Source organism: Lepidochelys kempii, chromosome 12 (genome assembly GCF_965140285.1).
Source record: "Lepidochelys kempii isolate rLepKem1 chromosome 12, rLepKem1.hap1, whole genome shotgun sequence".
NCBI classification, from domain to species: Eukaryota; Metazoa; Chordata; order Testudines; family Cheloniidae; genus Lepidochelys; species Lepidochelys kempii.
The window spans coordinates 9,820,847-9,835,843 of record NC_136391.1 but is presented as its reverse complement, the minus strand read 5'-3'; the positions used below and the strand labels follow the sequence as shown (position 1 = coordinate 9,835,843).

Sequence of the window (14,997 nt, the reverse complement as noted above, 5' to 3'; positions counted from 1 at the left end):
GTTTGCTTCTTAGTAAGATATGTTAAGACTGTAAAGCTCAGATATTCATAGTTATATGCAGAAAGTGTACAGAAACACTGTGTTCATTCATGCAAATTATGGGTGTGAACATTTTTGAACACAACATTAAGGCAACTTATACCTAACTTATCAAAGAACTGTGATGAAGATGCACCCCCACATCATACGTTTATACATGGAACAAGTCTCAGCCCCGAGAATTAAGACTTTTCAGTTCATTTAAAAAAAATTAAAACAGATTAAATTATTTACCTGTTAGGGACATCTGAGATGAAAAGGGCACACAGTTTTGTTGTTGGTTAGCTTTCCCTAAACTGCCCAGATTCTGGGACCAGCTCCACAAATCTTTTAGGGAAATAACAAGTCAGTCAGCAACAACAGGCCTGAAGTTTCTGCTATTACGTTGGAGGCCAGAAGACAGCTGTACTAAGTGGAACTATTTCTTCTCTTCTAGGCTTCTCTTTTACCCTGTAGTGGCAGCCTTGTGCCAAAATTATGTATGAGCTTAGCTTAGACTCTGAGCTCTGGCCCCTCCTCATTCAATCCTGCTGAACCAGGGGACAGGATTGCAGGAATTTATATAAGGGGTTCACTCGAGAGCTTTGCTTCCTTTGTACCACTGTGGAGGGGAAGTTTGGGAGAACAACCAGTGGAAACACAATTTCATGGATCCACTGAGCTCGTGGCTTCCAAAATCTAGGTGGTAAGATTCCTTCTTCACCCCCACAGCCCCTCTGTACCTCACCACACACACTGAATTGCCACATAAGGTGAGGCTCTTGCAAATCCCAACCTGGTGCAGTGCAGGATGTGAAGCACTACACCCAACTAATCAGAAGCATATTGTTGCACAGAAACAGCTAAGTTCCTCTTATGAGCGGAGGTGGCAGGGCACCTAGAAAGCCTGTAGTAGGAAACTGAAAAATAAGGAAAGGGAGAGGTTGCTAGAAACTCCATCCAATTCCTCCACATACCACCCTGTGAAAAGCATTCCCACTTTCTTCTTTGAGTGATTGCACATGTCCATTCCACTTTACGTGCGTGTGCCCCCCCAGTTCACCCAAGCTGGATAGTTTTTCCTCATAGGGGTAGCCATTTCAGCGCCCATGAGTTCCCCACTTGCTTAGGCTTCTAGCTGATGGTATAAAGGGGAGGGACCTCCCTGACCTTCTCTCAGTTCCTTCTCACGACCTGTGGTAGGTAGTCAGAGTGTGGGTGCCTGCTCACACAAATTCCTGGGTCAGGTGTCCTCAAGTGATATTTGCAAGGCTGCAACCTGTTCATTGGTACATACTTGTACTAGTCATGCTATTTCCCAAGCAACAAGCATCAAGGGCTGATGCTAGATTTGGACAAATTGTATTGCAGTTCCTGTTCAGCCTCCAAAACCCTTGTCCTTACCATACTGCTTGTGAGTTGCCTGAAGTGTAATGGATGTGTGCAATCACTCGAAGTCTAGCAAACTTTCTTTCTGTGGAGTCGTCTCCTCCCTGTGGGGTTAGCCTCTGTATGGTTCTTTGTCTCTCCATTCAGTTATGATCTCTATAGGCTCTCTGGGTGTTGTCTGCTGGCTTGTAAGTGTCTCCTGTTCCTTTGGGTCACTTATCCCTCTTGTGTAGTCTCCTTGTACGACCTGGGTGCCACTGCACCCCTCATGACTCCTGTCCACTCCTGGTGTCTCTAATAGCTGGATCCTTATAGGAGTGCCTGTGTCCAGGGCCAGTAGCTCCTTGGCTGAACTTTCATCTATCTAGGAACTCTATGTGAAGACCCCGCATAGTCCTGGATTTTTCAGACACACACCTAGCCTAGCAATGTACCTGGTGGAAGGAGGAGTTAGAGGTGTATGCAGACCTAGCCCTTCAGGAACATGACAACATGGGAAAGTAAAACTGCTATTTTACTTTATTGGGGAAGAAGCCAGAGATGTCTGCACCACTCTGAAGCTCACCACTGCCTCAAGTATCACCGCAATTCTAGGAGCCCTTGGGACTTATAGCTCCCCAAAGCAGAATGAAACTGGCATGACACAGATTTTTCACTAGATACCAGTCTGAAGTGGAGGGGATAAACCCCTATGTAACTGCCTTATGCACATTGGTTGGTACATTCAATATTTGAGGACTTGACAGACTCCCTAATTTGAGACAGGATTGTTTGCAGAACTTGGGCTCACCGCATACAAGTGGCTGCTCCAGGAAGGCACTCTCACATTAGACAGATGTTTAGACATGGGGCATGCAGTGGAAGCCTCAAGAGAGAAGGCCTAGGAGGCACAACTCCTGTACGTGCAGTGCAGCAACAGCAAAGGTGAACAAATGGCCAGGTTTCCATAAATTCATAGATTCCAAGGCCAGAAAGGGACCGTTCTGATCATCTAGTCTGACCCGACCCCCCCCCATGGCCTGTGCTATACAACGTCTCAAAAATAATGGCTAGACTTCATCTTTCAGGAAAACATCCAATCTTGAGTTAAAAATTGTCAGAGATAGAGACTCCAACATGAACCTTGGTAAATTGTTTCAATGGTTAATTACTCTCACTCTTAAAAAATTAGGCCTTATTTCCAGTCTGAACGTGCTTTGCTTCAACTTCCAGCCATTGGATCATGTTATACCTTTCCCTGCTAGACTGAAGAGTCCATTATTAAATATTTGTTCCCCGTGTAGATACATCTAGACTGTAATCAAGTCACCTCTTGACCTTCTCTTTATTAAGCTAAACAGATTGAGCACTTTGAGTCTCTCACTTTAAGGATGTTTTTTAATCCTATAATCATTCTCGTGGTTCTTCTCTGTATCGTCTCCAATTTATCAATGTCCTTCTCGAATTGTTGGCATCAAAACTGAACATAGTATTAGCTACATGCTAATGTGGGTTAGGTCTGGTCACTATTTGGATGGGGGACCTCCAGGGAAAACTGAACATAGTATTCTCAAAACTGAGAACATAATGGGTAGCACATGTTCAGTTGATTATCCATCACAACCTGCATTTCAGAGTCATTGCTTCCCAGACTAGGCCTCCAGCCTGTAAGTATGGCATGCTTTCTTTGTTCCTAGATGTACATTTAGCTGTATTAAAAGCAATATTGTTTGCTTGTGGCCAGTTTACCAACCAATCCAAATTACTTTGAATCAGTGACCTGTCCTCTTCATTGCATACCACTCCCCCACTTTTTGTATCATCTGCAAATTTTATCTGTGATGATTTTTATGTTTTCTTCCAGGACACTGATTAAAAATGTTAAATAGCGTAGGGCCAAGAACCAATCCCTGCGGGACCCCCCACCCACACTAGCTCAGTGACTATTCCCCATTTACAGTTACATTTTGAGACCTATCCGTTAGCCAGTTTTAATGCATTTAATGTGTGCCATGTTAATTTTATATCATTCTAGTTTTTTAATCAAAATGTCATGCAGTCCAAAAGTGAAATGCCTTATAGAAGTCTAAGTATATTATATCGACACTATTATCAACAAAACTTATAATCTCATAAAAAAATATCAAGGTAGTTTGACAGGATCTATCTTCCTTAAACCCATGTTGATTAGCATTAGTTACATTACCTTTCTTTAGTTCATTATTGAGTCCCGTATCCGCCACTCCATTATCTTGCCCAGGATCAGTGTCAGGCTGACAGGCCTATAATTACTCTGGTCATTCTCTTTACCCTTTTTAAAAATTAGCATCACATTAGCTTTCTTCCAATCTTCTGGAACGTCCCCAGTCCTCCAAGATTTACTGAAAATCAACATTAATGTCGAGTGTCGCTCCCAGCCAGCTCCATATCCATAGTGAGATGAATTTATTGTGGGACATAGCTTGAGCAGGTAAAGGCGATGTGCCCCGCATTAGGACAGCATTGCAAGGAATGTGTCAAAGTTGAACCATTTTAGCCATGTGTGTAAGAGCAGTGGAAGATCTCAGAAAGATTCAGTCAGACTTGCACAAGAGGGGGATTCCACGTCAGACAGTAGTGATGACATCATGGCTCCCCTTGAGTTCAAGAGCATATCAAGTTAAAACCGGACAGGAAAATAACAAGGGATAGTACCAACCTCCGTGCATGCAACAATGTTAATAGGGGGAACACCCTGTGCAATTTCAGCAGGATAGCAATCTAATAATGTACAAAGAGAGCTTAATGCAGCCCATAAGAAAATGTGACCTCATGGTAACTAACCCAAAAAAATAACAGTCCCCCCAGGGAACGTGGGCCTCTAACTAATTCCACAGGTCAAGATATAATGTCCATTCCACTGTGCCCCAGGTGAGATGACAACCAATTGAAAGACAGGAATAATTTTAAGCCTGTGGGGTTTTTGTCTTGATGCTATTAGCTACATGCTAATGTGGATTAGGCCTTGTCACTATATAAGTAGTATATAAGAGGAGGCCAAATCAGAGTGGCATATGGTGGCCTTTATCCTTGACAGATTCATCCTGATTTGCTATCTTCTAACAGTGTCCATTATTTTGATAACAGTTCTGATAGTTTGGGCTTTCTGAGCTGTTTAATAGGCCATACTTGTAATTTGGGAAAGGCGCTACTTTTTCTGTGACGCGTATATAAATCCGAAGTCAATAAGTAAATCTTAGATGAACTTGTAAACAGCAGGGTGATAGCTCAATAGCTCTGATTACTGCCCAGAGCTACCTGCGGGTCTCAAAGGTTTCCTTTCCGGTTTCTGGAGGGTCTTACTATAACAGGCCCCAACAACCCGCTCTTGTCTGTTGTGCACCTGGGAAAACACAGCTCCTGTTCCAGTCTAGCTTGAATTACTACCCAACACAAAATAAGTAACCTGGCAGAGGATATCCCAACACTGGCCCACAGTGATCAAAGCCAACTTCAGGTCTCGGAACGCCTACCTCAGCCTGGCTCTCCACATGAATGGTGACCTTTTCGCTGCTAGTCTATGCAATGGGGCAGCTATCCCAGCAAAGCTCCAGGAAACCTCTGGTAATAAGGGACAAGGCCCAGGAACCCTTGAAGCCGGTGGATATGCTGGGGTTCTGGCCACTGCAGGCACTTTTTCCTGGGTCAGTGGAGATCCATTCCTCACTAACAACATGTCCCAGAAAGAGTTTCTCTTTAGAGCAACTTGCACATTGCAGGGCTGAGCTTTAGGTTTGCTCCTGGAAGCTGCTCTAGTACATTACTTGCCCATTCCAGTGCTGTAGAAGAGTTCCTGTTCAGATCAGCATGTTGTCCAAGTACACTGACCCCTGAAAAGTGGTGGCTTGCCCAGGGCCTGCTTCATTAACAGCTCAAATGTAGCTAGTGCATTATGTCATCCAAACAGCATGACACTGAACTCCCACAAGCCCTGTCCCTAGGTAAAGGTGGTCTTCACAGGGGCTGACTTCCCCCCACACACACATCTTGCCAGCACCACTCTGTTGGTCCAGTGAAGAGAACCATTTGGATTCTGTTCATGTCTCCAGCATATTGTCAATGTGGGGCATTAGATCTGAGTCCTTGTGGGTCACCTCATTCAAATGTGGGTAATCGACACAGATCTGTGTTGTGCTGTCTTTCTTGCCCACCAGTGCCAGGGGGTATAGATAATCAAGGACTTCTGGATAGTTCAGTAATTCCTGAAGTCGCCATCTCATGAATCTTCCATTCAGTTTCCTCTTGGTGGACCAGAGGCAAGTGATGTGGGTCTTCCTTAATAGGCCAGGCATTACCTGTGTTGATCTCATGCTTAACTAGGCTGGTTTGACCCAAATTGTATGGCCCCTTGGAGAATACCCCCTATAATTTCACACCAACTGCCATAAAATCACCCTCTGACTTTGTGGCAGTCGGGCTCCTGCACACTGATGCATCTCCTCTAACACACCTGTCAGAACCCCCAGGGCCTCTGTTCCTGGATAGCACATACCCTCCTTCCCAACTGTATTAAACCCACCTGAAATAGCTGACCCTCAGTTCCAACAGTCAGATACCCAACAAGACCTGCAAAGAGACTGTTAAAGTTTCAGACAGTCCAAACCCAGACTCCGAACTCCAGCTACCCAGCTTTCCTGGGCCACCTTCATCTCTACAATTCTAGTTTTCAGCAAGGCCTTACCAAATACTGGGGCCACCTCCCCCATTTCATTCTTCCATTGCCAACTGGATGGACCCAAACTCTTTCTTCAGGAAGTATCCCCATTTGTCCAGAACTGCAATCCACACTATAGTCACAGATGACCCTGTATCAATTAACCCACTACACTAGTATACCCTGCTTCTATTGGCCTGCATAGGGGGTCATTTCATCACCATCCATCCCCACATGAATGGAGCAACACAGGGTCCCAAATAAATGAAGCAAGATCATATAATCAAAAATCCAACAAACATTTTAATGCAGGCAGCGCCCCCTCGAGACACTTGGAAGCTCTACCCCCACAAGAATGCTTTGTTACCCTTTGCATTCCGCAGCCTCTCTCAAACCACACTCATCTATACGCCCAACCAGTGGGGGAGGCGAAGCCCTGTACAATACCTTTTGAGTTTTATGTTCCATTGACATCTCTGCTCCAATTTCCATGAAAACAATGACATCTTTAAAAAGAGAGGGAGTGTGACTCCATGGAGAGAGAGAGGGAGGAGGGGCCTGAAGCTAGATCCCATGGGTTCTATTCTTTATGGTGTCTTTGTCTGAATTGTTGTATGTTGTTGGGCAAAGCACCTAGGATAAAATTTTCAAGTGTGGCTAAGTGACTTTAGAGCTTAAGGGTTTCAGACACTTCTAAATTTATCTGTCTTTGCCCATCTGTAGCAAAGGCACTAAATGATACTTATCTAATTAAAGGTTTTTAATATGCATGATGCTCATTGGAAGCCATGTAAATTGTAAATGCAAAGTAGTGATGTGGCTGTGAAGGGGAACACTCACGGCTAGTGCCGCGCAGTGGTCAGGTAGGGGGTGGCAGGTTGTCTTCCTCCCAAACGTTCCCCTCTCTTACTACAATTCTGCCTTGCAATGATCTGTCCTTTCAGTGACTCAGCCTTCTGGCCAGGTCACACTTTCAAGTTCACCCTTTTTGGGGTACATATAAAGAGTCTGATAATAGGGAATGCTTCAGAATTCAGTGGGGGTTCAGGGCTTCCTTCTTGGGCTGGGGTCTTGTGGTCCATAACCCTTGTACTTTCAGGGTCTTCTCCAAGTTAGGTTCCCTATTGAGGGATAGACTTATGTCACTGTCCATCTTTGGGTCTGGGAGGGGAGCCCGAGCTCATCCTCTCCATCGAGCTCCAATCCAATGATAGATAGCTAAGTCCTGCACCTTGGGGTCCTCTACGGCTACCTCCCTGATCACTTCTACCTCTCAGGTCCCTTTTTTGCAGGCTAGGTCAGATCACTATAGCTTGGCCACGGGCAGCATAAGCCCCTTGTGGTGCTCCTTCTCAGTAGCTCATAGTGCAGGTCAGTTTACCTTCACTGTCTGCCATCCTCCTGAGCTGGACTGCTCTTCTTTTGAGCTCCTCTTCCAAACCATGCATGCTTTGAAGGTATGCAGGGTGGGGCTGCTTGGGCCCAGAGCAGCTACTGAACCCCTTCCTTATTGGTGTGGGGTTTGTATAACCAACCAGTCACAGTGGCATTTTCACAAAAGAAATTTGGGGTTAAATAGTTTCCCACTCTATTTCGCTATAAAATTAATTCTTGGTCAGAAGAACCAAACAATATAGGCCTCAAATAAAGCAAAACCTTTAAGTCCATTTGTATTCAGTAAAGCATTGAAATAATTACTTAACTTAAAGACAGAAGTCTATGGACTTGTTTAAGCACATGTTTGAAGTGTACTTAAGACCCATGGATTTAAGTATGTGCTTAAGTACTTTGCTTCTCTCTCTCTTACCAACAGAAATTGGTCTAATTAAAGATATTACGTCAGCCACTTTATCTTGCTAAACAGGAATGGACTTAAGCATGTGATTGAAATTAAGTATGAGCATAAGTGTTTTGCTAATTCAGGACAATACTTATTACAGTAGCTCACGCTGTAGCACAAGGATAAGGCATTCCTTCAGAATATGAAATTGGCGAAGATGTAACCCTGAAACTAAATATGAAACACTGGCCAACCTGGACTTTTAAGCCATAAACAAATACTGAGCATGCTCAGTACATTTCTTGTTCCGTAAGCTGTCAGTTATTTATGATCACTCCCACACTTTCCTTAGTTTTCTGCAGTTTATGCACCTCCCATCAAAATAAACAGCACTTGTCTGAACTCTGAGGGACTTCTGGCCAAAGTAACAGAACCAAAACCAAGCTATTGAGAAACATATCGAGGACTCACTATGTACTATAATTGTCAGAGTAGAGATCTATATTGTAACATGACTTTGGGCTGAAAAGAGGCTGCTGGAAAGGAGAGCTGCATATGATCAGCATATAATCTAGGTATGGCTTCAAAATAAAAGAAATACTTTGATTTGATTTTCAGTAAGGATGATAATATGGAACAAGGGCGTGAAGGCAGGATGGCTGATGGAAATGAATGTATAGTAATGGAAATTATCACGTGAGGTGGAATTAAACTCAAAGAGCTTAATGTGTTCAAGTCGGGGAGAATGGATAATTTCCATCTCAGAATACTGAAAGAACTGGTACATGAGATTGCTAGTCCAGTAGCAAGGATTTTTAATATATCGATGTATTTGGGGTGTAGTACCATATGACCGGAGAATGGCTAACATCATATCTATATTTAAGGGGGAAAAAAGTGATCTCGGCAATTACAGACCTGTTAGTCTAACTTCAGTAGTAGGCAAGACTTTGGAACACATTATGAAGAAAAGAATAATTAAATTCATGGAGGTAAACTGAAAAGGGGATGTAATGCAACATGGGTTTATCAAAGGTAGATTGTGCCAGACTAACCTGATTTCCTTCTTTGAGAAAATAACTGATTGTTTTTAGAGAAGGGACATGTGGTAGATCTGGTATACTTGGACTTCAGTAAAGCATTTGACACAGTACCATATGGGAAATTATTAGTTAAACTAGATAAGATAGGGCTTAGTACAAGAATTGTAAGGTGAATGAGGAACTGCAAAAGGGGAGATGGAAACAGGTTGTGCTGAAAGGTGAATTATCTGACTGGAGGGAGATTACTAGAGGAGTTCCTAAAGAATTGGTCCTAGGACCAATCTTATTCAATAGTTTTATTAATATCATTGGCACAGAAAGTAGGAGCGCGCTAATGAAATTTACTGGTGATACAAAGTTGAGAGGCATTGTCAATACAGAGTTGGATCTGAATAATCTTACAAAATGTAAGGGTTTTGGGAATAATAAGAATTTCTGCTACAAGCTGGGGGCTCATCAGTTGTAAATGACAGAGGAGGAGAAAGAAGTAGGTATGTTGGTCAATTGCAGGATGATAAGGAGGCATGAACCACCAGTGTGATGTGGCTGCAAAAAAAACCACAAATGCAATCATAGGATGTATCAGGCAAGGCATTTCCACTAGAAAGAGAGGAAGTATTAATCCCATTGTATAGGACACTGGTAAGACCTCATCTGGAATACTGTGTACAATTCTGATCACCTGTGTTTAAGAAACATGAATTCAAACTGGACTAGGTGCAGAGAAGAGTGACTAGGATGATTAGGAGACTAGAGTGCCTATCTTATGGCAAGAGACTAGAAGAGCTTGACTTGTTTAGTCTAGCAAAAAGAAGGCTGAGAAAGGATATGATTGCTTTCTATAAAGAAATTGGGGGAGAGGAGAGAGGGAGTAAACACCAGGGAGGATTAAGGAGGTTGGTCTAATTTTGGATGTTGTTTTTAGGGTGTGAATGTTGGGTGGTCTTGGTGGCCTGTTATACATGACAGGTCAGACTGGATGATCTGGTGGTCCCTTCTGGCCTTAAACTCTATGATTAAGCAAAGTAACAGCCCAAAATAGTGTGCCATTTATTGGTCAAGCCTCACAATTACAATATTTTAATGTTCCAAACAGGCAGTAGGCCTTTTTTCAAGTGGGATATCCCTTTGCTAATAATTATTATTTCCCATCTTCCCTCCACATCACCACAGTAAAAGGCATTTGACTGTGAATATCAAATAGAAGAGATAATGGGAAGATGAGAAAAATTTAGTCTAAAAAATCCTACTGGTTAAAAACTAGAAAAGTTATTCATGTGAATTTCAGCAAAATTCATCATGTTTTATAACAGTCCAATTTTTTTGAATTTTGCATAAAATTGTTTATTTAGAAATTATTTTTGAAATTAGAATTTTTAGAAAAAAATTCTGCACAAAAAAATCCCACCATCTGACTAAACTGACTAATCAAAATTATCACAGCAAAAAACAACCCCCCAAAACAACAAAAATCTAGTGATGATAAATGAACCAAAAAACAACACCCGCCTCCTGAAATGACCAAGAGGCAACATGATTCCCTAAAAGTTTTTGTCAAAAATTTTTGAAAAGTGGAGAATTTTGAAGCAACTGGAATGTTTCCACAAAAAAAGTGTTTAACTGTTTAAAGAACAACAAACAGCCAAATTTCAGTAACTAACCAGATTTAGACACTGATTTTCACTTTAATGGACCTATTCACAGTGCATGAAGTTAAGCACATGTATAAGTCTTCGCAAGATTAGGGTCTTAATTTGAAAAATTCATCCAGATTTACTAGCTTTGTGTTAGTATTCTTTTCTCATTTATTTATTATTTAAAGATTTGTGGAGCCAACTGTCCATTTGGAAAAAAAACAATTAGATTTCAGTGCAGTTGGTCCTATCCCACATGCAAGCCCCTTGAAATAAGAAGTCATTACCACTTATAAATGAAGAGGGAACAGGGAATGGAGAGATGCCAAAGCAGGACTAAATGAGAAAAAGGAAATGTATTTAATTAGTGTTCTCTGTAAAACTTTACAAATGTACAGCATAGTGCAAAAATGCAGTCTCAATGCATCAACTTCAAGTAAAGTTAACAAAAAGTGTAAAAAGCCAGGAAATACAGTCACACTTCCTTGCAGGGGAGATTCCAGAAAAATATTGCTAGGGGTTCCTTTCTACCATGAATTTCCAATCTAATGCCTATAATAGAGCAAAAGGTCTAAAGAAAAAGAGAGACTCTTCCCAGAGTAGCAGCTGGCAGTGGTCACAGTATGATGTTTGGCAGTATGGAGGCTGGAATCTAACTGTTTATATAAGGGCTTGTTTGGAATTGCTCATTCTTTTGGACTGTGTTTAGTCTATTCCTATTTGCAAGTAGCTATCCTACTATGGTTCATTTTCCTACCAAAAATGGATTCCGATTCAGAAAGGTACTTAAGCACATGCCTAACTTTAAGCATGTGATAGTCCCATCAACTTCATTGGGATTACTCAAGTGGCTTAAATCAAGCATTTGTTTAATTACCTCACTGAATAAGGGCTTTAGACTGCCACACAAAGACCAATTGCAACGGAAGTTGTGTGTAAAGATCCAGGTGATTAAATAGTCCTTGAATAAGGAAACCATAAGTTTGTCAGGTGGAACAAGCCTCCAGCCAATTTTAAGTTTTCTAATAAAAGAAAATAAGTAAACGGAATAAAAATCAACTCAATAAATTTCAGCTCAGTTCATTGCTGAAAATTACACACAGATAATCAAAGAAACATCTTTACTTCCCAGTATAGATTAATCATATAGGGATACCTGGTCCAACTAGGTATATTTTCTAAATAGGAAGCCAGTGGGGACTGCCATGGGCTTCCCTTAGTCACAACCACAGAAATACTGGATGGAATTTATAGAAATGCTGCTGCATCATAATTCCTTAAAGGACTGTACCTTGTGGGATCGGGACAGAGGTACTCAGTGAAAATCACAAGGGTAGCATCCACAGTATTAAGTCAGATGGACAAAATTTGTTAACCAGCACAATGCTTCTCAACTCTTGCAGCTCTTTATTTATTGATAAATCAATGGAGGAAATGGCTCTGAGGGGAAGTCCATTTAAAATTTGGGGTGTTTTTTCCATTAAAGGAGAATTTGACTGCAGTTATACTTTATCTCAATACATATTTTGGGATGGATGCTACTTGACCATTCAAATTGCTCAGAAACATGGTTCAGTACCATGAATCGTCATGGCAGTAAAAGGAGGCAGGGTGCTTCTTTCATTTGACATTGGCATGGCTTATGCCTTTCCTTTCTGTTTCAGCTTGAAGGCCTAAGTTAGGTCTGAATTGCTAGGTATTTGGGTCAGTAATTTCTCTAGGGAAATGCAACTTATTTAGAAAATACTGAAACAACTGATACACAGTAAATCTCTGATTCTCCATACGAAATCCCTTGGGTAACACTAGAACTACATTATAAAAAACAAAGCTCTGCTTTGCTGAGAAATGTAGTCTTCAGAAACCACATGAAAGAGAAGGTTGATTCAAGGTTTGGACGCTGGTTTAGGTTGGACAAAGAATACAAGAAAAGCTAGTGGGCAGAGTATACTGTACCTCTCAGCGCGCCCACCCCCAGCAGGTATTTGCACTGAAAGTCTCACTCAATCAGGATCCCATTAAAGAAATCTGGGTTCTCTCATTTGTGTATATGAATAAAGCAACAGGCTAGCAAAATCTTATTCAGGGGACTCAGAATAACCTCCAAGTCAATGCGAACACACAGTAGATTAGACTGGATATGCATGCAAAGTATTGAAATGCCACTGAAAACCAAAATTATATCCAGCCCTTTGTCCTATTTTATCTACTATTCGAAATAGGTTATTATACTGCCCTCATCACAGTAGAATCTGAGCACCTTCCAGAATTGCACTAAGTGATGTGTCTAACATGTGTCACATGTGGTTCGTTCCTTCTCATCCCCTTCCCGGGGGGGAATTCTGTGTGCAGTGGAGCGTTGTGGTTTGGTAGGTTTTTCTAAAATAATTAAATGTCCATGCTGCTCAGTGTTGATGTTGAAGAAGGCAGGTCAAATAAGTATATCTTACACTGGGAATGGAAGGTGGTATGATTTATGATGGTCCTTAGTTTCTATGGGAGTTTCTTTCACAGTCTAGGATGGGTCTTCAGAAAAAGTTCCATCTGCACAGACTGATGTCAACTGAGGGATGTGCAAATTCAGGTTGTTCTGCTTAAACTGTGAAGATAAGGGAGAGATATGAGTATCTCTCATCATATCAAAAGAAGGAAATGGGTAAAAAAGAAAACACTTTTAGGGGTGGACCGGTTGCACAGCTGATTTCCTGTAACTGGGCACTCACAAGTTTGTTTCTTGGAAGAAGACTGCCTATTGTAAAATTTGTCTTGGGTAAGCATGGGAAAACAAGTGCAGCTTGGGCGGTGCAAACAGGTATGGTGGCTGAGTTTTCCATCAATTCAAAAAGAGCAACAACCACTCTTTCGTGTGTTTCTAAGTCACTGTTGTTCCTTTACATTCAAAACTGTAGATGTTTTGTAAGGGAGTAAAAGGCACAACTGTCTTGTAAAGCTAAATAGATCACTAGTTACTTTCAGTGGGAGAGCTCAGGTTTAATGGGATATCTCCTTGGAGACCCACAGAGGAAAGATAGGAAGCCATATTTTCTGATGGAATATAAAGAGCTGAATTTTCAGGCAGGTTTACAATGTTGCTCCTGAAGTCTGCTTCACGATCAATGAGAAACTGCTGGGTGCTTTCAAGAATGACATCTTTCCCTAGGAATGCAGACAGAAAATGGAAAACGTGGTTACCGACAGGCAAACTACTGGTCTTTATTAACTAAGTGCTGGATCCTAGGAAGTGCTGAACTCCAATAGGAATTAAGGGAGTTCAGGACTTTGCCAGAAGGGATTGGAACTGGGACAGTCCAAAAGTCCATTAAAGTCAGTGGGCGTCTTTCCATTGGCTTCAGCTGATTTTGAATCATACTTCAATCGCTGAGATGTATGGGAATAAGGGAATGGAAAAAGAAGCAAATGGCCTGAAGCCTTTGAGGACTGGGTAAGAGCAGCTGCTCTCCCCCACTTATACATATGCTTTCAGCTTTTTTTCACCTCCGCACTGGAGGCACCCACCAGTTCCAATGTCTCCCTTATTTCACCCCTACTATCCTCACGCTGCTATGTGTACAATAGGGACCTTGCAAAGAAGAGACTAGACTCACCAGGCCTTACCAGTACAGACATGCATGTTTCATGCAACATCACCTACAGTGCCAAGGAATTCTGTCTTCAATACATCAATTTTTTAATGAATCTGTTGCCCATGGATGCTCCTGGGCTGAGACTAAAGTCATTGATGTAACAAAGCGGTTATGTATACATGGTGGGAGAACACTACCAGAAAACCAGAAGGCTCTGTTTAGAGCAGCGAAACAGACTGTTTTAAAACACGCTAGCTAACATATTTCATGCACCATTGGGCACCAAGCATGGGGTCATGGCTGACCACCTAATACGTTTTTAAAACCCTGTCTACACTAGGTTGTAAGTGGTGTTTTAAACACATTTTAAAAACCTCTTTCTACTCTAGACAGAGTGTAACGACTTGTTTACATGGGGAAGATTTTTCCATATAACATAAGCTGTGACTTTAAACCAATATGGTTACACTAGCTGCTCTATGCGGACACTGATTCTGTTCAAAGATTGTCTTTATTTTGGTTTAACTTATGATATTAGGGAAGGAATTTAAACTAAATTGAAAAAAAGCCACTAATTCCAGAATAGGAGTGTCCACATGAGATGTTTATACTGGTATAATTATAACAATATACTTTCCCAGGCAGACAAGTCCTATGATAGAAAGAAATGGTACAGCACAGACAGCAGTAATGCAAGCATCGTGACACTGCTGAACCAATGTGATTCAATCGTAGTCTGGAAAGACCAGCTCCAGGGGTAAAACAGAACTTAATTTCCATACCCATTCAGATGTTGGCCTCTCTGCTGACACGGGTTTAAATGAGTGGTATTTATTTTAAAAATAGGGGCATGTCTCTACTAGATCAAGAAGACAAG

At 41.7% G+C, this 14,997-nt stretch overlaps 1 protein-coding gene across 1 annotated transcript in view; it reads right to left on the bottom strand.

Moving 5' to 3' along the window:
- Positions 1-13,498: 13,498 nt before the first annotated feature.
- The window catches only part of HSF4 (heat shock transcription factor 4), a 33,006-nt gene continuing 31,507 nt past the window's right edge, over positions 13,499-14,997 (bottom strand). Inside the window, exon 13 of the mRNA XM_073307503.2 lies at positions 13,499-13,692. Coding sequence (XP_073163604.1) covers positions 13,499-13,692 — 194 coding nt within the window. The remainder of the gene's footprint in view (positions 13,693-14,997) is intronic.